The sequence below is a fragment of the Hermetia illucens genome, chromosome 4 (genome assembly GCF_905115235.1).
Source record: "Hermetia illucens chromosome 4, iHerIll2.2.curated.20191125, whole genome shotgun sequence".
Classification (NCBI taxonomy): Eukaryota; Metazoa; Arthropoda; class Insecta; order Diptera; family Stratiomyidae; genus Hermetia; species Hermetia illucens.
The window spans coordinates 160,075,967-160,102,778 of NC_051852.1; the positions used below are offsets into that span (position 1 = coordinate 160,075,967).

General features: G+C 41.8%; 1 protein-coding gene across 3 annotated transcripts in view; it reads right to left on the minus strand.

Annotated features, from left to right (window-relative positions):
- Positions 1 to 26,812, minus strand: part of LOC119655920 — a 256,712-nt gene that overhangs the window by 63,298 nt on the left and 166,602 nt on the right. For all 3 annotated transcript variants that reach the window (XM_038062087.1, XM_038062086.1, XM_038062088.1), the window contains 7 exons: positions 19,761 to 19,876; positions 19,489 to 19,701; positions 19,235 to 19,424; positions 19,051 to 19,178; positions 18,557 to 18,772; positions 8,220 to 8,358; positions 8,065 to 8,149 (listed from right to left, as the gene is read on the minus strand). In XM_038062087.1, the coding sequence (XP_037918015.1) occupies positions 8,065 to 8,149; positions 8,220 to 8,358; positions 18,557 to 18,772; positions 19,051 to 19,178; positions 19,235 to 19,424; positions 19,489 to 19,701; positions 19,761 to 19,876 (1,087 nt within the window). The remainder of the gene's footprint in view (positions 1 to 8,064; positions 8,150 to 8,219; positions 8,359 to 18,556; positions 18,773 to 19,050; positions 19,179 to 19,234; positions 19,425 to 19,488; positions 19,702 to 19,760; positions 19,877 to 26,812) is intronic.

Here is a 26,812-nt window from a genome sequence, read left to right on the forward strand (position 1 = left end):
TCAAAAGGCATGACACTTTTAGTGTCCTAGAAGACGCCTTCAGATTATCATATATTTCCAAACCGAATCCCCACAATCTTTGCCTTTTTGTCATGACTTTATCTTATTATTTTTTACGAAAGACAAAAAATAATAAAATGACTTGTATTTAGAAATACATCCTCGTGTTTCCTTTGTAGAGAAAGACGTACACGTCACGATACACCCGCTCCCTACACTGGTGACCCACGACGACTTCGGAAAACGAAAATTTCATGCACGCAAACGAAGGCGAACACGAAGCCAAATAGCAATCTGCCGAAATATGCAGCATCATCGCTCTCAAACTTCCACCGTTCTGGTAAACCCAACCGGCATTACGGTTTGGACCGTATAGAATCAATATACTAATATACATCAAAGTTCGATAAGGCCTTTGAAGAATTGGACATGGCCGCCTTAACACAGGCGGCGGACATCGTGGAAAATCCCTCAGCTACAGGGAAATGATGTTATGATGAAGCACCATTTCCTAGCCGCATTCGGCGCAAGGGATGAGGAGCAGACTCGGGAACTCAAACATGGCCTATAATGGGGCGACCAGCGTCCAATGCAGCTCCTGGGCAATATGGACCGCATTACAGGTAATAGAGTCTCGGAGGCGTTTTTGAGATCTTTATGGTTAGAGCGTCTACCAGTAGGCATAGAGTCGATACTGGCAGCTTCAAATACCTCGCCCCTGTAGCGGCTGCGCCGATCGCATCATAGACGTCAGCAAGCAGACCATAAACTTTATTGCGCAGTCCACTGAAAGCCAGCCGGTAGAAACCACGGAAACTTCAGTGGACTTACAGCCTTGCGATATGTTAGTGGACGAAGTAGCTGCTTTACGTTCGGATGCGAATCAAAGACGAAGCGAACAATGCCAGGAGTGGACCTCCTCGGTGGGGTGTTGCACCACCGCGAAATAATTCGGGTAACAATGAAAGCACCAAGACAATTTGTTGGTTCCACTCACGCTTTGGAGCTGCAGCAAGGAACTGTTAACTATCATGCTTGTTCAAACAACACAACAACGGATGGGGCAGTCGCTAATGAATGACGTTGCTAAAAATCGATGATAATGCTACAAGTACATCCTCCTATCGATGTGGTTGCCGAACTATCAGTATTCCCTCGCATGTATCACTACAAGACAAGACTAGCCCAATCCCGCAAATGGTTGAGAGATCAAGACGTATGGAGAAAAACTGCTTAAAATCGACCTAGGATTTCGACACGTTTTTAACTGAAATTCCGGGTAGCAGATGTATGGCGACCAATAATACGCGCAGATTTTTTACGACACTATAAGGAAAACAACTCCATTGCGAATTATACCATACAATGGAACTGACTATCCATAAAGCTACATGGCGTGGCAGAACTGTGGAGGAACAATGAAGCTTCTCGGAAAATTGTAGAGGCCAGTGATTGGGCGTAAACTTGACGCTCTGTTTTTCGAATAGTGGTTTACGGTAACTATAAATGGTTTGTGAATTTGGATTTTTTATCGACAAATATCTTGTTTCTGAGGCTGGTCCTATAGCTTTTCCCATTATTGTACCAATAAACGTTTATGTAGAAGTATTGAAAAGATTTTTGGGATAAAAATTTCATTTGGCTTAAATTACAGCGATAGGTTCAACCACATGAATCAGAGATGATTCCATAGTTATGAAACGCACCTTACTCAATTGTAAAATAGATTTAAGTACTCGCGGATAAGGCACATTAGACAGGCACATTAGAATAATGTGTAAAAAAGCTGTGTCCCATCAATTTTTGTAACTATGTAATGTAATGTAATTATGAACTTCTTCTTCTTTTTCAGTCTTTATCCTGTTCAGAAGTAGGGTCAGCTTATCTTGATCGATTTCGCCATTTTGTTCAGTCAAAGATCTGATCTGAACTCGAAGCGGTTTTGATATACCCGTCACATTTCGAACGTTGCTCTTGGCATCACGGTAGAGCAATTGAACCCAATGCACGAGATTCCACTGGCACAGAGCATGCCAGATGAGATTGCGTGCCAAACAATCAAGATTCAGAAAGGACAATGCTTGCCACCGTGTTTTTATATCAGTAACCGCCGGCGCGTGTTGCGTCAATAGTTCCGCAGTTATTGTCAAATGCAGTTTGATTGACGAAGTCCCGAATTCGATTCTCAAGAGAGCGTTCAAAATTATTCATGGTATCAGATACCAATTAAATCGGACGGTAATTTGAACATTCTGCTGAATTGCCTCTCTTTTTCCCTATTAGAACGATCGTACTTTCTTTCCTGTCAGATGTTGTTCTATCTCTTCCACAGCCCGAATGCAGAACTCACAGATCAGCTCTAATGTCGTCAATTCCTGATGCTTTCCCCGATTTCATTCATTTTCTTGCTTCCTCGACTTAAGTGATGTTGACAGTTACGTCCTTGGTGATTTTACGTGAGTACTTGTTCAGTTGACATAACCCTAAGGTTTTATGACACGGATTGATTTTAGGACCAGAATCAGAGCCCCGCTGAGACAAGCACAACATTAGCAGTCTATATTGAGTGCACGACTCAGTATTCTTACTGGCGGATGCAAGCTCTACATAAATCTCAACTGAACTATGTAACTAGTAAGGCATCAATGTTGAAACGCGACACCACGTTAATGAACGAATTTCTTTGTTCGCTTGAATGTAACCACAACCACCATGAAGCTACTACAGGGGGTCGCGCACAATAATTGAGCTGAATCCACATAAAACAGGAATTCTTCTGAAATATGTGAATTTAGGGGCTATCCCGGTTACTATGGTACCAGTATACCCCTGGTGCGGTTTCGTGACCGAAGCCACTTCAGGTGAGTCCCTGCGCAGATTCGCATCTGTTCGCCCTAATTAAGCTTTGGAGCATTCGTCTACTGCATCACGGCCAGCAAGCCAAAGTGAGTACAACGTTTTCTGGTACCACTATCGTGAAAATTCTCCGCGTCCACTTGGTTTTGTACTGGCGAGGTTGCTGCCCGGTCTTCCCCGCTGCCATTTCACAGCACAGGTGGAATTGCTCCAAATGTTGGCAGTGCTTGGGGGAGGGGAGCGAATTCTCCCTTTGAAATCTACTCAGAATATATGTCCGTTGTGCCTCTTTGGTAAGCGAAGTACCATTCTTGTGATAACGTAACGAAAATGTTCGATTTCCTGTCCGTTGGTTTTGACTTTCGACAAGATTAATATTTCTCTTATCATAAATATCTTTGTAATGGTTTACTCAAGTAACAGCAAAGCGATTCTTTTCAAGGACCTTCATTTTGACCTCGTCATTCCAAAACTAAGTATTTCCGTAGATGAACCGCTTTACAGATTTGGTGACCCTGAGGGTAACATAAGCTTCCTCGCGGATCGTGATTTTGGCTTGACTCCACGTTTCTTCGACATTCGTAGTGGTCGGTAATTGCGTGAGATCACTTCGTCTTTTTTCTTCGTCATGTTTTTCGCACTAACGAGAATTCACTTGCCAAAATTGGTCTGAACATCGAAGTCGATGGTAAGGCCGGCCGAAACAACGATGGCTTGATACGCTGGATGGGGATTTAAAAACGTCGCTATTTCGCCCAGATCAGGCATTTGATAGAGCCGCGAAGTGGCGAAATCGATCACGACAAGCCCACTCCGCTTGTGAACGGGACAAAGGCTGAAGAAAAAGAAGAAGATAATATACTTTCTCCAAGCTTTCTGGCAGAGTATGGATTCCATCACGGTAGAACCTTTGAATCGCTTGTGAACGGGACAAAGGCTGAAGAAAAAGAAGAAGATAATATACTTTCTCCAAGCTTTCTGGCAGAGTATGAATTCCATCACGGTAGAACCTTTCACATTTTGAAATCAAGAATGAATCGAGCCAATTTTTACACCCTGTTCTGAAGGGAAGGATTTTTCAGTCGAAGCGCTTTGCATAGATCGAAACAAATCTTAGTCGGAAGGGGCGAGGTCTGGGCTATAAGGCGGGTGAGCCAAAACTTCCCATCAGGTACTTTACAAATAGTTTTTAACCTGGACAACAACATGATTCCGAACGTCGTCATGGCGAAATATTATGCACTCGTGCCTAATTGCACATTCTGGAAGATTTTCGGCTGTGACTTGTTTCAAATGGATCAATTGTTGCATGTAAAAGTCTCCCCGTGGTGGTTTGATCAGGTTTTGGAAGTTCTTCTTGATCCCACCAAATACAGAGGATTACTTCGTCACCACGGATATTTAGCTTCAGCGTTGATGTCCCCGGGTTGGCCGGGTTTTACATGCGACCTTTGACACTTCGGGTTGTCATACTGAATCCATTTTTCGTCTCCAGCTATGATTCGATGCAGAAACGATTTTTTTTTATATTGTCCAAGTAATATTTCGGACATGTAAAATCGTCGTTCGATATCTCTCGGTTTTAGCTCATATAGGACCCAAATTTCTTTGTTTTCAGATGTTTCCTGTGAGTTTCAGTCGTTTCGAAATAGCTTGTTGTGAGCTATTTCGTGTGACAGCGAGTGGCAGTCAGTTAATCTATAAAATAAGGTTTTAAATAAGAGAATTGCCACTCATCTAGGGTGCGTTGCCGTTCTTTACGAGCAACCACCTCCCTTGGCCCTTCTCCTTTGACGCTTCTTAGCAAGAAGGGCAACGGGGATCACTCCCGCGATTACTACGGTCGGTTCAGAGACAGTGTGGTACGCAGATGCCACTCGCAAAACTCCGCGCATCTGAACTTGCGCAACACGCTTACGATATGCCTCCTTGCCTAGCGTCAGTTCATACCTCTGCACCGTAGAGAAGGACAGATTGCGTTGAACTCATCAGGGAACGTAGAACCCCCAACATTTGCTATTAGCCTACTTAAGGCCGAAACTCCAACTGCAGCTTTTTTCGCTGCTGCCCAAGATAGTTTAGCGCTGGTTTTGACTCGATTATCCACTCGCCGAAGGATATGGGACGCAGGGTCGGAATTCTCTTTTTAGACTACTTCGGTTTTTTCTAGTGCAAGGTTGAATGAAACCATAAGCAGTCATTCATTCGCTTACCCGTCGCATCAATATGCCGAGTCTGCTTTGCGCCTGTTCGACAGTGCATCTAGGAACAACATATATATAACCGATCACAAATCGTACGGCCTTTGCATCAATCTGTGGTTAGCATTATTTGGAGCCTAAGGAATATGAAAAGAGGAGCGAATACGGCTACGATTTCCAACCAGGGTAGAGGCAACTCATCAGACGCTGCCTCACCTCTGCCTTGGGAGCAGCGTGACCGAAGCGGCTCGCAGGTATTGTACGCTCCTGGATGAATGCGGACTTAGGACTCCTCAATCTCTCAAAAGAAATTGCCTAACGAATGTTAAACGTCAACATTACAATTAGCCTCCAACGTGTAGGGTTCCAACTAACGAAACCGTTGGAATCTAATGACCTTGCCAAATCGCGATGAGGACAAATGACTATCCACGTTGACCAAACGGACCTTCTATATTTCTGAACCTGGCTAGCAGAGACATGCAAGCGGCTTTTGACGCCACACTTCAGTAGAACTACACTCAGGTGTTGGCAAACCTTCATGACCAATTTCGCATTCGTTTGATCGTTGTCAGCTGCTTGTTAGCTTCCATCAATAGTAATTGGTGATGCAGGTCCGAAAAGTCGAGAGTTGATTGAAGGCTGGGATGCTGTTAAAATTTCGCTATCAGTTTCACCAGATTTGAAATTGCCGACGGCTCAGCGTGTAATAGGGATGGCAGTAGCTCATTCTGATGTTTTAACTATAGAAAGAGAGAGAACTCCGTTGCTGACAAACCAACGTTATTGGACGACACATATAGTAGACATTTTCAGTGTTTGGCTTGAAACCTAATTCTACTTACGCTTTTTTTGCAGGAATCATCTAATCAAAATAACTTTACTTTCTGAGAGAAGAAGAAGAATGTTGACGATATTTTTCTAGTACTGTTGAGTTGATGACGCCTGCATCAGGTGTATCAAGACCACAGACGGATTGTTCTTAAATAAGGTTTTCTTTTACACAAAACCTTAAAAACAGTGCGCGGATCGAAAGTGGCGGATCTAGCGTCGATATAAGCGCGTTGCAGTGATAGGGGAAGGAGCAGGGAACAAAATCGCTCTCGATGAAGAATTTTAAATTTTCTAGATAAATTCCGGCAACTTTTTCAGCTACGTAATATTCATATACTCTCCATATATTTACTAGAAAAGACAGAGCCACAAAATCAATTATCTTTTAACAAACAAATCTATTCGTCTGTCTTTCAATGATATACTTCCTCCACCTTATGTTACATAAAAAGAGACGCGCGGTTTATGGGAACTGAACAACCGAGTTGAAATCACATACAAGATGGAAGACAATAGTATCATTCAAGGATCGACAAAATTGGGACAATTGCTCAATGCGATAACCTAAATTGACCTCGATGAATCTAGGATACTTTTCCGACCTCAGAATATATTTTCTTTAACGTAAGATTTTCCTGCCTTTCGTCATTGATACCAATCCTCAGAATAGGAATATTCAAGCTGAGACTATTCATTTTATCCACTCCATTGAAAATATTCCGGTACAGCTAGTTAATTGAGCTTTTTCAGATTACTCGATCATTTGCGATAGAAAATGTTGTCGAAAGTTTCATCCTTTCATACCTTCCCCTATCCTCCTCATTCTTTTGAAATTTCCCTAGTTTACTGAAAGTTTATGTTCTCATCTTTGGACTCGGAGTAGCTATTACTGAACACTTGAACTAAATTAAAATAAATTCTCGATGAATAAACCTTTGAGAATAATGGTTTAGAAACTCCAGAAAGTTGCGAAAAAATGGATATCACATGTGACAATTTGCACTTGTAGGAGCGATAAAATTCGACACAGATCTAATTCCTGTTTATGTTTCTCCTAAAGCCATTCTTGACTATTATCGAAATGCAATTTTTATGGCGCATGATTTATAATTTGTTTCTGGGATTTTTTTTCTCATGAATACATTTTTTATGAGGATTGCTTTATACACATCTGGTGTGGCGGTGTCTTACGCCTGACTTCAAAATTCCTTCGTTCCTTAATAAGGGGGAAATAATAAGCAATCACTTGTCAGAAAATATGTCGTGATATGCCGTAATCATCTGACAGGATTTGTAAGTAATCACAAAATCATAGTAGGAACGGAATATCATAGTTCAAAAAAGCGATTGATGTTGAACATTTATTATTTATACAGAGACTGTCACAATAATATCTAACCCTTCAAAGCGATGTAACTCCCATTCAATTAACCCTGGTCTTTATTCTGTGTTCCATCGCCCTTCTCATATTATAACGAATTCATTACCCTTTCATTATGTCACAATGTATCTATCTCTCTGTGCACCCCATTCTATAAGGCACTCAGCTTTGTGTCCTGTTTTGAAAATTACATACACGACTTAACTTTTTGTAACTTCAAATAAATTAAATCACCTCATTAAAGGGTTATTTTGTTTTATCCCTTCCCGAATTTGAATACCATATGTTTTACGGATGATCATTCTGTCGGAGGAAACATTTCGTTGCTTTGAACTTATGCGCAAGTATAAAGACCGGAAAGCATATGTAGAAATGTTTTCATTCTTCAGTAGAGTGGGTGAAACGAGCATTATAATTAGGGTATGTCTTTTAACCTTCATACAAGCCGAACAGATTCAATACAATGAATAGAAAAAAAAGAGCTTTTAATCAAACAATGTGGAATATACATGGGGCCATCTGACATATCAAAGGACTCTACATATCTATGGCACCAGTTTTTGATGAGTAATTTCAATGGAGTGGGTACTTATTTGACTATGGTCCGAAGAATATATTCGCTTTTACATTACAAACGAATAAACTACTATGGACTTTTTTAAAGATCCCCGAAAATTAGAATATACAGTAAAAGTTTGAACCCCAGAAACTTGAGGGCTCTTTAAAGGCAATTATAGGAACCTTCTATTGATTTTCTTAATAGTAAAGTAGTCAATAAAAAACTGTACTTACCAATTTCGCCTCTTGACTTATCACTAGTGTATTGTTTTGGTGAGCTAACTTTTTTATTTGGTATTGGCCTCAAAGTTGAATTAACCTGTAAATATATGAAAAAAAGACAGATGTTATAAATAATAGATTCGAATACTTGTCCAAAAACTTCTTACTTTATCTGATCTCTCGCCACATGGTAACCTTGCTACAGAAACATCGGGGCTATCTTCCGGTGGCGGAGGTTGCGGGACCCAATTGTATCCTCTTTTCTGTATAGGAACTCCAACACGATCATAATGTGCCGCTTGTTGTCTGTAGAAGAAAAGGAAAGTGAATAATTATTTGACTGCGAATTTTGGACGAAAGTTGGTTATGTATTCTCATATTGAACAGAACAGATATATTTGAAAAAAAAACAGTCGAGAACACGAGACCTTCTCATAACACGCTACAGAGCGTTGTCTTTCGTCGACATTACGACTAGCATTATAAATAATTAAACTACAGTAAACGAAACAAGAAAACCGTAACATTGACCGAACTGTAATTTTGATGTATCTGGGGTTTGCCCGCGAAAAAAAAGTATTTTTTATATTCCTAGGTGTCCCATAGCTTGCAATGTCTTTTCAATTTATAATAAAAAGCTTATTCAGTTTATATGACTGCCATTTACCCCCTGGTGGGATATAGTCCGTCAACCATACTTAGGCGCCACCGTTCACGATTACCTGAAATGCATTTCAGTTCCCTTCACGATTTCCAGAGATGTTTGCACTCCTTCTCTACTATTCTGAACTAATGGACCTTTGGGACGACCCACCCGTCGGTCACCTTGGTAGTTAAGTCCTTGAGGGTTTAACGTGAGCACCTGTCTGGACGACTTAATCCCACGATCTTCTTAAGACACGGATTGATTTTGTGACCACAATCAGAGCCCCGCTGAGACAAGCAACAACGGTACCAGTCTATACCAAGTGCATGGCTTAGCATTCATACTGGTGGATGCAAGACATACTTAAATCTCTACCGAACTAAGGAATACGGCACCCGTGTTGAAACGCAACACCACGCCGAGGCCCGACCATTCGTCTACTGCATCACGGCCGGCAAACCAAAGTGAGTACAGCGTCTCCCGGTGCCACCACTATGGAGGTTCTCCACGGCCACTTGGTTTTGGTTTGGCCGACAGGGTTACCGCCCCGTCTTCCTCACCGCCACCTCTGAGCACCGGTCACCTTTGTAGTGAAGCCCATAGTGTTTTACGTAGGCACCTGTCGTGAGACTTAATCCTACAGTCCTCTTAAGACACGGATTGATTTTGTGACCACAATCAGAACCCCCCTGAAACAAGCAACAACGGTACCAGTCTATACCACATGCATGGCTTAGCATTCATACTGGTGGATGCAAGACACTTAAATCTCTACCGAACTAAGGAGTACGGCACCCGTGTTGAAACGCAACACCACGCCGAGGCCCGAAGGTCTCTTCCCGCTTGAGCATAATCACAACCCCCATGAAACTCCCACTAGGGGACCAACTTCAAACAACCGAGCTGTACTCACCTACAACGGGAGTTCACCCGAAGTATGAGAGTCCAGGGGCTATCCCGGTTCCCATGAAACCAGTACACCCCTGGCAAGGTTTCGTGACCAAATTGCCACTTCAGATGAGTCCCCGTGCAGACTCGGATCTGATCGCCCTAATTAGGCCTTTCGAGCATTCGCCTACTGCATCACGGTCGGCAAGCCAAAGTGAGTACAGCGTCTCCCGGTGACACCACTATGGAGGTTCTCCTCGGCCACTTGGTTTTGGTTTGGCCGACAGGGTTGTCGCCCCGTCTTCCTCACCACCTCTGAGCACCGGTCACCTTGGTAGAGTGGATTTCACTGCATGGCGTAGCAATGCAGTTGTTGTCCATTCTTAATGTGTGACCTATTCACTGTCACTTCCGCCTGCGCCGTGCAAATTCTTCATTTATGATAGTATCTTGCTTGGAGCTTGGAGCTTCTGAGTAACAGTGGGGTTCACTTTCCATGTGCACTTCCCATATAGCAACACAGAAACAATACTAGCACAGAACAGTCTCAACTTGAGCTTGATGTTGAGATAATTGCCTTTCTAGATTTTAGGCAAGACAGCGGAAGCGAATCTACCGCTGTTAATGCGTCAGGCAACATCCAGTGAGGGTGCCACCGTCGATAGAAACCACCCTTTCTATATACACAACTTCATCGACGACTTCGATGTTCTGGTCATTAATGCACACAGGGAGAGTGCGATAACTCGGCAGACTGAGACCTTAGATTTGTTGATTTTTGTTTTTAGTTCAGCTCTACTTGCCTCTCTTCACCGATCACCTGGCGAGAGAGCAAACATATCATCAGTGTAGTCGAGTCCTCCACATTTTCCGAACAAAGCAGCTTGAAGGATGTCACCGATAACAAGAATATCGAATAATATCGGTGACAAATGCAACCCTAGCCGACTTCGCTTTGAACCTCAATCATATGTCGCTCTGATAATTGCTGATAGTTACTCCGGAACGCCCCTCCTCCGTGGAACATGCCAGATAAACTATATGTTTACGTTGTTGAACGCTTTCTCGAAATGGATGAAAATCAAGCGAAGACCTAAACTCCGTGCACTGCTCCAAAATGATCCGTAAGGTGTTGATGTGGACAATGCAAGGGGAATCCGAGCGGAAGCCTGATTTCTGTCGATCAAGCTTTCGAAATTTTTTTTAATGCGTTCCATGATTATTTTAGCTATTATCTTTGCAACTGCAGGGAGCACGCAGATACCCCTCAAATTGTCACACTCGAAAGGGGTGCCCTTCTTTGCCATCTTAATGATCACCCCCTTCTTTCACTCTACGGAAGGAGATCGTCAAGCCCGGTGGCTTAACTCCATTTGAATGCATTGTTGGCCGAAATAATTTCGCTTCTGCTTGGAGGAACATCCCATATCCGCATGCTAAGCCATTTCATTCACAAGAGGAGCAACCTCACTGGATGTGATACGGTTAAGAATTGTGGTGAAGTGCTTCAGCTGTTCGCCATCGTGGATAAGAAGTAGACCATTAACAACATTAAAGAGGTCAGATGAATTTACCGAGTGGAGACATGAAAAGCAATGTTTGGCCAATAATTTAGATTCGGCAGTCGAGATGAAATTACAATAGAGTATCGATATTTGCGTTCGTGACATTCCGAGCATCCTGTGTTTGGGTAAGAACAAACATACTTAGGTGTTTTGTCGCGATTGGATAAATGTGCTTTCTTGAAAGCAGTCACAAGGAACTTACGCTACTGAGTTACTGTAGACGATTGGAAACACAGCAGGAGTAAGGTGAAATTTTGGCTCAGACAGAAATGTTCCCAAATGGGGAGCAACAAGAGAAACCGCAAAGTCGTCTTCGCCTATTATTTTTGAAGTTTTGGTGCTAAGCCCTAAACGAGGGGTCCGTGGACCGAAAAAAGAGGGAGTAAGTTGCTTCCCATTTGGTCCGGTCCGACACCAAGTGGACGGGACTTAGGACCCCGCAATTCTTAAAACGGATTTATATATATTTTTTCTGGTACTTAGAACGTAACACGCATTTTTCTGAAGACAAATTTCTAGTTCACCGGAACCGATATTTCGAACCACTTTTGTTCGAAAGATTTGCAATTTTTACTGTATATTTAGAATAATTCTCTCCTCGACATTATGTAGGATGTCTTTTTAATATTGCATGATTCCAGGGATTTTTTAGGCATTTTTCTTTCATTTTTTTTATTTAAAAAATCCCATTTTTGCAGAGATAGCTTTGTAGCTTGGAAATTGTTGCAGCAATCAAGTAGCTATGACAAAAAAGACGACTCTGTGAGAACACTGGGAAGCCGCTATTTTGTTTTGAGTAGCTTTGGTAAAATTTACTAACACTCTCCACTATTGTCCACTCATTGTCGGATCCAGACGTTGTATTTAAGCTACGATTTTCCCTGGAGCTTGTATTCTGGGATGATGACTTGCACTACATTAGATAATCCGCCTTTTCTTAATGTGCAATCTATCCATTGTGACCTTCGTCTTCTCATCAACAAGTGTAAACAGCGCCAATTGCAATATATAAAGGGGTTCACAGGCCTCACAATTTCGGGGTAATAGGTTCAGCCGTTTGCGAGTAAATCGAGGAAGCGTTATGGTATGGGCGACATTCAGCTTTGTATTATTCAATATATTCTTGCTGGCTGGGTAAATGTGAATTCAATTGGGATAATGTTTTTCTAGCGTCTAATAGCAAAAATGATCTTGAGTAACTTGTCCAAGAATGGAATGATCGCCTCATGCAACAAGGTCTCAGATTGAATCTGAATAAAACTGAATTTTTAGCGACCGATCCCCATGGAACAGGCACAATCAATGTCAGCGGCAGTGACCTGCTTGACGCTCTAACGCAAACTGGTTGAAGTGGCGTTCCACTACTGGTGTTCTTTGTGATCGACGTACCAACGACCGTCTCAAATTTAAAATTTACAGCAATGTCGTCCGTCCTGTCGCTCTCTATGTAATGGAAACGAAGATTGCTTTCGACTAGTGACTGGCACGATTTGATCACATCCGAAATGAGGATATTCGCGATCGATATGCGATGGCACCGATCGTAAAAAAAATGCGAGAGAGGCGTCTTCGATGGTATGGTCATGTAATTCGCGCTAACGAGAATTCACTCGCCAAGATTGGTCTGAACATCGAACTCGATGGTAAGCGACCAAAAGGCCGGCCAAATTAACGGTGGCTTGATATGGTGGATGGGGATTTAAAAGCCTCGCGACTGCATCTAATCAGACATTTGATAAAACCAAATGGAGAAACCGATCACGACGAGTCGACCCCGCTTGTGAACGGGACAAAGGCTGAAGGAAAAGAAGATTTTTTTTCACACGTTTTTAGCACAGTTTAGCCTTTTCAATATACTTTTTTCAATTTTTTAATTTCCATCGCGATATTCATTTATATAGGCAAAACCTACCAGCTTTCCTTTTCAGGCTCCCAATATGAAATACACTGTTGTTGTTGGCTGTGGCGAATGTCAATTCAATTTGGGATAAGAAAATTTCCCGTAATTTTTGTTTTTGTTACCGCCGACCTAGAATTTGACGTTCAAGGCCGGGGCCAGTTAAAACAATAATTAGCGAGTCCAGAACCGGATGCTTGGGAACATGATCAGTTAAACACGGTAGAGGAGATCGTTTTTGTCTTTGGCAGGGTGATGAGTTCGACAAAGTTTGGAGGCGACCAAAGAATTGTTTTGCTGATGATTCTGCTCCGTTTTACAACTTGCTTACATGTTTAAATATCTAATTCGATCCTTCTCAAAAAGTATTAAAATTTTTACGGGAATACGTTATATGAAATTCAGAATTAACAAGAGAAATAAACAAGGATGCACGGCTGACGGATATGATGGTAATTTAAGCGGTCAAAATAATGGACATCCTCCAATGTAATGGCCTGAGGATGCTGAAGCAGAGAGGAACTTTAACGGCCGCGCCTCATTACACATCTAAGGGAGGAGAAGTATCGATTTAGGATGCAGTAAGTCGTGGATTTCCCCTCATGATCGCGATATTCAGATCAGGGATTTTTCGGCTTCACGCGCGTAATCAAGTTGTTATTTTCTTTATTTTCCGTTTCCAGATTTAGCTTGTGTGTTAATTATTCGATAGGTTGATTTTCAAGTAACAGAGCGAACCCACACATTGCTTAAAGGCCACGTGATGTTTTGTATAATGGCAAGTGAGAGTTCTAAGTGTTCAAAGCATCCCTACATTCACGATCCTGGCTAACAAAAAGGCAAGCAAGCGCGTGTCAATGGATCACTACGACGGGGCTTCAGTATTTGCGGGCGGATATTCACAGTCAATTTCGCCAACTTTTTTTTTTCTTTTTTGGGTTTTGGAGGTTTTAGGGGAGAGGTTTCCCCTCTAAGTCGTCTCCGCTCACTCAGAATGATCATTTGACCACCTACAAATCTTATTGTGTCATTACAAGTATTACTTAAATTATTTCTTAATTGGTTTTCCGGCAGATTCTAGTAATTTGCTTCAGGTCTCTCAATGATTTTTCAAGGAGGGCAAATCAAAAAGAATTTGCTTGCCTGCAAAGGTATGGATGACGATATTTGGTCCGCCAAACGTTTGTGGAGGTTTAGAGTTCGTAGCAAGCGCCAAACATGTGCCGGCATAAGACATGTAGGTTTCAAAAAATATATGATGCCAAGAAGAATACTAAAACATCATGTGTGACCCGCAGTGTCAGAGCTGAGCGGCACGATGACGACGATGTTCTTTAAACAGATTTGAGGCTAAGGCCGATTTGGTGCTGTCAATGCTTTTACTAAGAATTTGTAGGTTCCTTTTTCGAACCATAAACGTAATTGCTGTTTTTTTTTTGTGATATTTCGTAACACGCGATTTATAAAAAAGGCTAATCCACATCCCAATTACTTATAGTAGCTGAAATTGCTGTCAGGGATTTTAATGCAGGTCTAACTAATATTCTTCGCATTAGGCAAGTTTTGAACGTGAATATTGATCTTTAATCGTACCGTTTCTGCTTTAAAGACGAGGCAACAGAGGGGCGAACCACCAGTTTCTTTTCTGGTTTAAAATTGAGGTTTATTTTAATTGCTTGCCAATAACATTAATTAAATTTAAATTTAATATTTTCAAAATTCCTTATGTGTTTGTCTAGCTATACTACCGTAGATTAACTCACCATTTTGTCTTTTTTTTTTTTTGAGAGAAAATAATTCATTCTATTCGAATTTCTTAACTGTTTAGAACCCCGTCTTTACTTTTTCCGAGGTGTTCTAGTGACTGGTGATTAATGCTGTCAATAACAGAAAAAAATTAATGCTTATAGGAGATACCCACAAGTTTTATCATCAGCAATCACACAAAAGCGGCGATGGGGAGAAAACCGAAGAACGATCAAAAGATACATATCAGATATCAATTGGAAGGCCGTCAATATTCATCGTCATCATCATCAACGGCGCAACAACCGGTATACGGTCTAGGCCTGCCTTAATAAGGAACTCCAGACATCCCGGTTTTGCGCCGAGGTCCACCAATTCGATATCCCTAAAAGCTGTCTGGCGTCCTGACCTACACCATCGCTCCATCTTAGGCAGGATCTTCCTCGTTTTCTTTCTCTACCATAGATATTGACCTTATAGACTTTCCGGGTTGGATCATCCTCATCCATACAGATTAGGTGACCCGCCCACCGTAACCTATTGAGCCGGATTTTATCCACAACCGAACGGTCATGGTATCGCTCATAGATTTCGTCATTGTGTAGGCTACGGAATCGTCCATCCTCATGTAGGGGGCTGAAAATTCTTCGGAGGATTCTTCTCTCGAACGCGGCCAAGAGTTCGCAATGCTTTTCGCTAAGATCCCAGGTCTCCGAGGAATACATGAGGACTGGCAAGATCTTTGTCTTGTACAGTAAGAGCTTTGACCCTATGGTGAGACATTTCGGGCGCAACTGTTGCTATAAACTGAAATAGGCTCTGTTGGCTGCCAACAATCGTGCGCGGATTTCATCATCGTAGTTGTTATCGATTGTGATTTTCGACCCTAGATAGGAGAAACTGTCAACGGTCTCAAAGTTGTATTCTCCTATCCTTATTCTTCTTCGTGTTTGTGTTTGACCAGTGCGGTTTGATGTTGTTGGTTGATTCTTCGGTGCTGACGTTGCCACCATATATTTTGTCTTGCCTTCATTGATGTGCAGCTGTCTCGCGCCGCCTGCTTGATCTGGATGAAGGCAGTTTGTACGTCTCGGGTGGTTCTTCCCATGATATCGATATCGTCAGCATAGCCCAGTAGTTGGGTGGACTTAAAGAGGATCGTACATCTTGCATTTACCTCAGCATCACAGATCACTTTCTCGAGGGCCAGGTTAAAGAGGACGCATGATAGGGCATCCCCTTGTCGTAGACCGTTGTTGATGTCGAATGGTCTTGAGAGTGATCTTGCTGTTTTTATCTGGCCTCGCACATTCGTCAGGGTCAGTCTAGTCGGTCTTATTAATTTCGTCGGGATACCGAATTCTCTCATGGCCGTGTACAGTTTTACCCTGGCTATGCTATCATAGGCGACTTTAAAGTCGATGAACAGATGGTGCAACTGTTGTCCATATTCCAACAGTTTTTCCATCGCTTGCCGCAGAGAGAAAATCTGATCTGTTGCTGATTTGCCTGAAGTGAAGCCTCTTTGGTATGGGCCAATGATGTTCTGAGCGTATGGGGCTATCCGGCCTAGCAAGATAGAGGAGAATATCTTATAGATGGTACTCAGCAACGTGATACCTCTATAATTGCTGCACTGTGTGATATCTCCCTTTTTATGTATGAGACAGATAATGCCTCGTTGCCAATCGTCAGGCATTGATTCGCTGTCCCATACCTTGAGCACAAGTTGATGAACCACTTGGTGTAACTGGTCGCCTCCATATTTAACCAATTCGGCTGTAATTCCATCGGCTCCTGGCGACTTATGATTTTTTAGTCGATGAATTGCACGGACTGTTTCTCCGAAACTTGGTGGTGGCAGTATTTGTCCGTCGTCTTTAATTGGCGGGACCTCCAACTCGCCGATGTCCTGGTTGTTCAGTAGCTCATCAAAGTACTCAACCCATCGTTCCAATATGCCCATTCTGCCGGAAATCAGATTTGCCTCTTTGTCTCGGCAGGATGAGCATCGAGGTGTATAAGGCTTCATCCCGCTGACTTGTTGGTAAAACTTCCGCGCCTGGTGCGGTTGCTCCCTGTACTTTTCTAGTTCATAGACTTGTTGGTTCTCCCAAGCTTCCTTTTTCCGTCTGTGAAGTCGCTTCTCCACTCGACGACGGAGTTCGTGATAAGACTCTGCGCGTGCCCGCGTTCTTTGAGAATGCAACATTACTCGGTATGCGGCATTCTTCCGTTCCGTTGCTAGCTTACATTCATCGTCAAACCAGCCGTTCCGACTCCTTTTGCGGCTGGGGTCAAGCATGCTTGTGGCCGTATCCATGATAACGTTCTTCAGGTGATTGTGAAGATCATTTTTTGATGCTTTATCTCCAGGTCGTCTGTTGACTGCGGTTATGGCGGCATCCATTTCCCTCTTATAGGTGTCGCGGAGGGTTGTGTTGTGGATGGCTTCAGTGTTCACTCTCACCTGATTGTCAGAGGGGATTCTAGGTGGTATTGTTATTCGAGCTCGGAGCACCATGCCAACAAGATAGTGATCCGAGTCTATATTGGCCCTCCTATATGTTCTGACATTCATCAAGGCTGAGAGGTGGCGGCGTTCGATCAACACGTGGTCAATTTGGTTGAAAGTGGTCCCGTCTGGAGAGGCCCACGTATGTTTGTGGACCGCTTTCCGCGCAAACCAGGTACTTCCGACAACCATTTCGTGTGACCCTGCTAATTGAATAGTCCGCAGTCCGTTATCATTTGTTTTTTCCTGTAAGCTATGGAAGCCAACGTATCGCCTGAATACGGGCTCCTTCCCTACTTGGCTGTTAAAATCACCAAGCATGATTTTAATATCATATCTGGGACAGGCTTCGAGGGTTCGTTCTACTGCCTCGTAGAAGGTATCCTTCTCCGACTCTACAGTCTCCTCTGTAGGGGCGTGAACGTTTATGAGGCTTATATTTCTAAACTTGGCTCACAAGCGCACAGTGCATAGCCGTTCGCTTATGTTTTCAAAGCCGATAACAGCAGGTTTCATTTTGTGGCTGACTAAGAAACCTACTCCGAGCAGATGGTTTACTGGATGACCGCTATAATATATGGTGTAGTGGCTCTTCTCCAGGAAACCGGTACCTGTCCATCGCATCTCTTGCAACGCTGTTATATCAGCCCTATATTGGGACAGGATATCGACTAGCTGTTCATCAGCTTTATCTCTGTGCAGGGAGCGTACGTTCCATGAGAAAATGCGTCAATATTGGATATATTTATTCTATGTAACCAACGGACAAAAAGTGACCCTAGATGAGAAGAATGTTTTAAAGAACTTTTATTCTTTTGCTTACACTTATTCGTATTGTAATACTTTGATCTATTAAAAAAAGATCTATCATCTATCATCTATTCTATGGAAGCCAAGCAATCGTTGTTCCCACAACCAAAAATCTCGAGAAATCTCACGAGAAATTATAAAATGCATTTGTTCAGCTTATTCCAAATTGATATTTGTTAATATAACTGGCTTCCCCATCAAGTGAGCACAGTTCACACATTAAGGTTTCATTCATTCCTTAATCGCACCATTTTTCCCGATGACCGTCTGTTTTCTCATCTGGTTGCTAATTGAATTTTAACTTTGGACATATTTTTCGTGTACTTAGAATACCATTTGTTGGCCAATATAATAGAACGTTAAGTAGCATGTGATTGCTCCATTCTTGATCAAGCTGATATCAATAATCTCTGGTTAGGTTATTTTTACCAACTCACCTTAAGCTTTCGTAACAGTCTAGGCATACGACAGCATATTCGCCGTTCTCTAGCAGTAAAGCGTCATCACTCTTACGATTTGCAACAAATGGGAAGTCCCTTATAGGTAACGCTCGTACTCGTTTTCTATATGTCATAATACCACATATATGGCAACAGTAATCGTGCCAATTGTATTTCCTTTCCGCTGGACTTATATTATTTTGTGCTTCGTATCTGAAATCAGATTTAAGAAAAATTAATATCCAAGCGCAGTTTAATTTCATAAATAGTTGAGAACACCAAAAGTTCATTTTAGGATTAGAAATTTCAAAATTACTTGATTCCATGTGTCAGAATATGGACATTTTCAAATTGTTCTACTTTATCAATTCAGTTCAATCATTCTATGAGACATGGAAGAATTAAAGGATATAGCGATGCTTTCATTATTTGTTCTAATAGTTGAAAACGCATGGCTTTTTTTGTGTACATAAATTAAATGCCAGACTTACTTCCTCCATTGATTCAGCAGCGAATGATAGCAAAAGGTACAAACTAATGCTGAATGATCGGAACGCAATTGCTCAGCATTTGCAGGCGATTTATGTTGTAATAGATGAGGAAAATATGGACGAGAACCCTGCATTTCAAGGAAAAGTGTTAGATAACTTCAACAGTTTCATATTATGAAGTTACCTCTTTGCTTGTATATAGAACTCTGGCTAAAGTTAAGTCAGAATGTAGGCCGCATAGGAAGCAGTAAATTGAAGTACTAGCGGGTGTGGATGAAACCGATGGAGTCGATGGAGGTGTATTAATACTCAAACCACCGTGTCGAGATCCATTTGGTGATGATGATGCCATCATAGGAGAAGGAATTGTATATCTGAAATAGATGAAAAAAATCATCTCTACATTGAGTTCTGAGCTCCTAAAAAAGGTTCACTTACTTTCGATGCTCTAAAGGAACTCTTTCAGCTTCCATTGTTTCCCATTGTCGGGCCAAATGGCTAACACAATCTTTACAAGCTAAAACACGATTCGAATTTATATCATTTGATTTTAGGCAGGGAAAATGCATAGCATGTGAATTCATATGTTCCGCACTAGTTAGCAACCACTCCATCTTTATTGCTTGTGTAGGCGTTTTACAAATATAACATCTGAAAATTAAAAAATTAAAATGATAGTAAATATCTCAAGTTATATAAAAAGAACTTACGGATATTGTCCGTGGCCGTTTTCCATAGGCCCTTGTGAATGGGGTGGGGTATTTGGTCTAGAGTCACGTCTTGATCCTTTTAGATCACGTGATGACGATGAATTTGTTTCATAAGGCTAAAAAGTTGTAAAAAAATATTGTTTATTGAGATCATTTATAAAGATAGAAAATAAAATTAAAATAATATTTTTATTTTTCTAAAAATTAAAGTGAGATCGATTCCAGTTTTATTCGAACAATTTTATAACTTCCAATTTCGACAACAATTTTATAACTTCCAATTAATAACAACCATAATAAAGTCCGTGATCACATTTCAAAAATTTCACATAAGATTAATTAGAGGAATAGAAAGAAGAAAGAAAGATTAGAAATTGATGAAATCATCTAATTTAGATAGCCTTTTACCAGCTTCTGCAAGCAAGCTACGGCTTCAACTCTAACATTTTGTATGGTAACAATTTTGAGCGCTGATAAATAGTTTTGCTTAGATCAATTAAGAAACCATGCGTGACCCGTGTGTTCAATTACTCGCCCTCGAAATCACAACTAGTCGATGAATTTAGCTTTTGGTCAATAATGTTTTCATCCAGTCTTCGACTCAAGCTTTCGTTACTTCCCGCGCGCCCAAGGTACAAAGAAGGCATTCCCGACGGAACTTTCGCATCAGAATCAGTGATTTTGTCCGTGGACGGGTCGGGAAATGTTTAAAGATTTCCAGGCGAGCTTTTATCAATACATCGTGTTCGAAATGGTTGACGTTAACTCCGGGCGTGCACCAGTCTGGCATTGAATAAGAGAGCTACGCTGGAGGAATTGCAGCCTGCAAGACCGGCTTCGAAAAGTACTAATCGAGACCTTTCATTTGATACCCCACATGACTATATTCGGTGACAAAAAATTTCACACCCCCCTTTTACATGTATGGGGACCTGTCTGCAAGGATATACATATATAGACAAGATTATCAGGAACGAAAAAGTTCGTGAGGCCTTGGAAAAGCAGTTCGACCGCATCGAACCACAAGAGTCAGCGGTGAAAATGCTAAAAAAAAGCTCACGTTGTATCAGAAACCGCCATCATCAGTTTAGGGAAAGTAAGAAGAAGTTGGGCTATGTGTCGGTTTAGAGAGCAGGTGGCACTGAAGTGACGGATTAGTTGCCTTGGCCTCGATCACATTGTGAAGGCTTGCACAACTTCAAATGACAGGTTAAAGGAATGGAGGATATACGGAACAGAAGGCTATATCAGCAGAGACTGTAGATCTGGTCTAAAATTGTCCACTGTGGAAAGAGAAAGAAGGCCTAGACCATCGGTGCATTGTAAGCAGTCCGGTGCTGGCAGAGGGAGCTGATACAAATCAACCTGAACTACTTTCAGTCGGTACAGGAACTACTCTCGTAAACCATCCTCGAGAAACACATCGATGTCACCATAATTCGTGAGCCATATTGAAATCACGGCGGTGGCATTTGGATCAAAGGCCAAACGGGCCAAGCAGCGTTATGGCCTTGCGGAGAACGAGTCTTCCAAGAAATAATGAATCATCCGGGGGAAGATTTTCATCAAAGTAAAAGTGAAAGGAATCCTGTCACGGCAGATGCTGAGTATTCTGGACACAGGAGGACGTTGGCTGAAAATTAAAGTAGGGGTATCTAACACGTGGACTTTTGAATAGGACAACCAATGTGAGAGGACATATTCTGTTCAAGCCATTCATTTAGATAAACGTGGTACGGTGCGGACATCGGGACCTCATACACTTTCAAATGAAGGGGTCTGAAGTCTATAGTGGACCTGGAGACAAGTGAGCGTTGATTTATCCAGTGGAAGTTGGAAAGTCAGTGATGATTATACTCACAGAGCTCCGTTGAATGCCGGGTGGATGGCGAAACCTTTTGAGGGGAACAAGATTTTTGCGACACTCAACCTAGATTTGACGGAAGCATGTGATGTTACTATGTCCAGAAGGCGACTGCTCCCCAATAGAATCTCCTAACTTTGCGAGCTGAGAGGTAGGGGAATCCGATAGCGACGATTAAGATTAAGAAGACACACAGATAACTGCGGGCCGCCTAAAAGAGGCAATTCGGAAGAACTAAAAGAACAGCTTTAAACAATTGCTCGAACATACTGATATAAAATCTTGATCCAACTGCAGATCTAGAATCATAACGCCCGGTCCGTCTATTGGATACAATGGAAAAGATGATGAAGAGAGACATCTACAACAGGCTGCTACCCATCGTCGAAAGCAGCAATGGCTTGGCAGAGTGTGAGTATGAGTTTCGGCGTGCTCAGTCTACGGGGGATGCAATACGCGCGCGTCGATGAATCTGGCAAAGGACGCGCAGAATTCTCACAGCTGCTGCCTCAGATGGCATTGGATGTCGAAAATGCTTTCAACTCTCCAACTAGTACGGGGACTTGCCGTGCAGAGGAGAAAAGAGCTTTCTATTACCGATTGAATAAAGAGGCTTCCTAAAAGTGACAATATGATCGTAATGGATGATAATGAATGCCAAGGTGGGCTCTATGTGCCCATTGCTCGGACTACTAAGAAAACACTGTTTTGGCGAACATAACTAGAATGGCCTACGGACTTCTGCAGCCTCATCACTGGTGGAAAATTATTCGAGTCTATCATAAGAAGAGTTATTTTTCAACTGACCGGCAACGTACGAGTAATTAAATTGCAATCGGAGTAGGTTTAGAAGTTGTCTTCTGGAAACACGTCATAAGAAAAGTGCTGACATCGGCGTCGAGAAGCATCATCATCTAATAGCCGCTTGTCTTCGCGTGCAAGTTGCATCCACTGCTTCTGACAGAGTTGGAGTGCTCCGATTCTGCAAGTTCAACACCGACCGCTTATATAATGCAACTCCCGGACTATATGTCTTCTGAGACTACTGTTAAGCATGCTTTTTCTCGGGCGCTACTCAGTCGGTGTGGAGTAGGTCCCAATGAAATTTCACAAGACCTGGTTGATTGCTGAATCATGACAGCGGATCTTTGAACGGAAGGGACTGAAGCTCTATTGATCCTTGCGAATGGCGGCATGTGTAACGCATTCGAGCTTCAGCGTGAGATGCGCCTTGGAAAAACAAATTTATTATTGTTTTGAAAACTATATTCCGCATCACGAAGGAGCTGGCATGTGGTCGCAAATCTTTCGTTTTATACGGAAATTCTCGCGGTGCCTGAAATCTTTGTGAAAAATTGCAGAAAAGAGATGATCTGAAAAAGACCAGTCACCTTAAGTGCGACGTCTTGCCATTGCAATAGTAGTTAAACTTTTGATTTCCTGAGAGCAAGCTGATTTTCGCTCCCGATCCTACACAGATCACATCAACACCCTACAGACAATTTTAGAAGAGTGTGCTTGGTTTAGATCTTCGTTTCATCTGCCCTTCATTGATTTCGAGAAAGCTTTCAACAGCATAAATAGGGAGCGGGATCTGAAATGCTCTACGCAGGGATGGAGTTATTTCAAAGAAACTAGTACCAGAGTGACTCGTGAATGCTGCATCGTGGCAATGTTTCGGAGGAATTTGAAGTCCCAAGTAGATTGCACCCTGCCATATCTTTTCTTCAGACGCCTCGACTATAATGGTGACACCTGATTACCCTCTCGCCGAGTCATGGACTGAATGGCTTTGAATTTGAAGAAGAGAGCAAGCAGAGTTAGGCTGAAGGTAAATACCAACAGAACCAAAATTTTCTGTCTGACTGGTCATGACATTCAGATTATCTGCATTATGAGAAAGGTCATTGATGCCATTGATCAACTTACGTACTTGGAAAGCGTAGTTTTTACCTAGGCCGGCACCGAACTTGACGCCACTCGAGCTGTTTTTTCCAAAATCTGGAATCTGGATCAATCCCCACCATGTCATCGGTGTACTCTGGCCCGAGAAAATATCAAACGAAAAGCTACGTCGGAGCACAGATGAGTTACAGGTAGATATATTGATAATAAGGCAGAAATGGCAGTGGATAGGTCACACTTTAAGGAAAAGCGACAATTCAATTGCTGGCTATATCATGCAATAAAATCTGATATCCCGGATTCCCTGGAGGGTGGGCCGACATAGAAACACTCGACGTAGAGTAGTAGGAATATATATGGTGAGGTGTTAATTCTATATCGGACTAGAAATGAAGTCATATTTGCGAGTGTCATGAGCGATTAAAAAACAAAGGCTGACTTACATGTTCTTGATTATTTGATGAGTCTGATCGAAAATTACTTCTCAGAGAGGACTCTCCAATACGGGACGGATAAGAGTCTAAAGAGTATGTCTTCACAGCGGGGGTATCACAGAGAATGTCACGTATAATGGGATACTTGTTTTTTCCAACCCCCAACGACTATAGCACCCAGACGATGTGGAGGTCTACGTGACGGAGACAATGAGAGCGCTAAACCCTTGCTATAAAGAGCCGAATTGATCTTGGTGGATTAGAAACCAGCAGCGGTCTTAGTAACGAATCGTAGAAAGAAGAAAATAGAAGTTGGTAGTTGTCTCGAAATCGGCTGGCATATACTGAGAGATGGTGATTGATGCGAACATTAGCTTTAAAAAACATTTAGAGAATGCACATCAAAAAGCAGCTGGTATTACTGCAAAAATATTGCTGAATGTTGCCGGGCCGAAATACTGTCCGATATTTTTTCTAGCCGGATTGATAGAATTCATTCTGCTTTTACGCGTCACCTGTGTGAGTGGAGGCCCTTGCAAACGTCCAGAGAAGGAAGCAGGCGTTTATCGGCGTTTAGCGCTCTTACATATGAGACAGTACTGATAGTGGTGGCATGATCCCGGTCGACATCCTGATGAAAGAAATCAACGCAAGAATGCGGCAAAATGAGAGTCGTTTGATCTCTGGCAACGCAAAGGAGACGAGTTTACGAAGGACCTCTGAACATATAGAACGCGAGAATCCGGCAAAATGAGAGTGATTCGATCTCTGGCAACGCAAAGGGGACGAGTCGACGAAAGATTGCTGAAGGCACAGACTCATTTTCAACAGAAGGATATAGTTTGAGCGGGGTGGGACCAATTACATCATTACCCAGCTCTTCACGGATCACGATAATTGCTATAGGCAGTACCTGCATCGCTTTGGGTTTTTGTCGCCGAATTGTCTTGGATACGTTGACATTTCGATTATTAAAAGCATGTATACAGTGGAACATCTCTGCGAGATTGGTAATAGAGAGAGGCAATCTGAATCAAGCGCTAGGAAGGAGCGTGAGCCCGGAGAGTATAATTGGAGATGTTGGGGTCCAAGAAGAACGAGGCTTGCCGTTTTTTCCGCAGAAAAATACAGAACAAGCTGCCAAAAAGGAAGGAGGGAAGCTGAAAAGAGCAGAAGCACGAGTGCCTAAAGGGAAACCTATCACGCGAAATGATGTCTAAATGGTTGTCCTGCGAGGTGGGACTGAAGAGACCCAGGATGATCTTTAGTTTGTGTAAATTCCACATGCACCGGTCTACCAATGATATTCCGCGGCACGTCTTTCTAAAACAAATATCAAACTCGATTACCTTTTTAACAAGCAATCAACCAAAAGAAAAAAATTGAAAGAAATTATAATTGTGTAAGAAATTACGCGGTTAACTAATTACAGGAGGCACTCCTTTGTTTTCTAAACACACACTTGCGATATATTGCAACCATCCTTTAACCGAAATATATATATAGGTCGTGTGAAAATTAACCTAGTATTTATTTCTAGTCCTCGAAAAATGCCACCCAAACTGTAAAAACACTGCAAATTTCAATAAATATTTTGTCGTAAAATGCAACCCGGTTAACGTCTTTTAGGTTCAATTATTTTATCAAATTTAGATTCAAAAAGTAAATAATTCTACCCAACTGTCAGTATAATCAATTCCGCAATATCTTTTTATGTCTACAAACATTACTTATCGTCACAATTGAAATCGATTGAATCCGGTTAATTGACCGAACTTATAGGAAATTACTGCATAAAACCGGTCATATTTGCTGCAAAATGCAATCATGGTGATGTGACATTATCAACGACCAGGTTCGATTTAACGAATTGGAAGTATTGAAATCAATTCAATTGAATTACTCTCTCTCTGATATGAGATATTCAATAATGAATTATGTCGACGTAAATTATACATGTGATACAGAGGTGATAATTTGTATCGTATCCATCTTTTGACATTTGGACTCCACTTGAAAATAAATAGTTAACTTTTTGCTCTTTTTGCCGCCAAACTTTATGACTTCGACAAATCGTAAATTGTCCATAGAAAGGTGACCCGAGGCAACTTTAAAATATCCTGGTATATACATAAGTGTCCGAAAATGGGACTTGGAAACTAATAAAATACTACTACTACGCCACTTTCGATGATGCTACTCCCAGGGCAGAGGTGAGGCAGCATCTGATGAGTTGTCTCTGCCCTGGACGAAACCGTCAGTCAACTTTTTTTAAATAAATAAATTTGGAAATATTTATTTTCAAGGTTCACTGACTAAATACATTTGACACGGCACTATTGACCTATTGTTGCTTCATTGGAAATCACATAGTCATTAACAACACCAACAGTTGAAGTCCTTGTAATATATGTTAGAAAGTCCTTTTCATCATCAATGTTTACACTGTATGTTATGCTTTCTTTGACAATATTGCGGCTCACATTTTGGTCATTTCTATTCACAGTAATTTAACTACGACCTTTTTCGAATTCTCCAATCAATGTCTCTCTTTGCTAGTCACAACCCATCGAGGGCAAAACGAATCAATTATCCCCGACTCGTTTTAGTATATTTCACGACTTTAGACCAAATCAATTTACGCACTGTCCTACTGTTTTGTTGATGAAATTCCCAAAACTTGTTAGAACAAACCAATTACCAATGAAAACCAGGAACAAGTTGATCGAAAAGCAACTCCACTTCTGTGAGTTCAGTTTTCCAAGTCAACGTACCAAACACACTTTATTTTAGACTATATTCAGAATTTATCTCTTTCGCGATTTACTTAAAAGATTATAATTATCGCA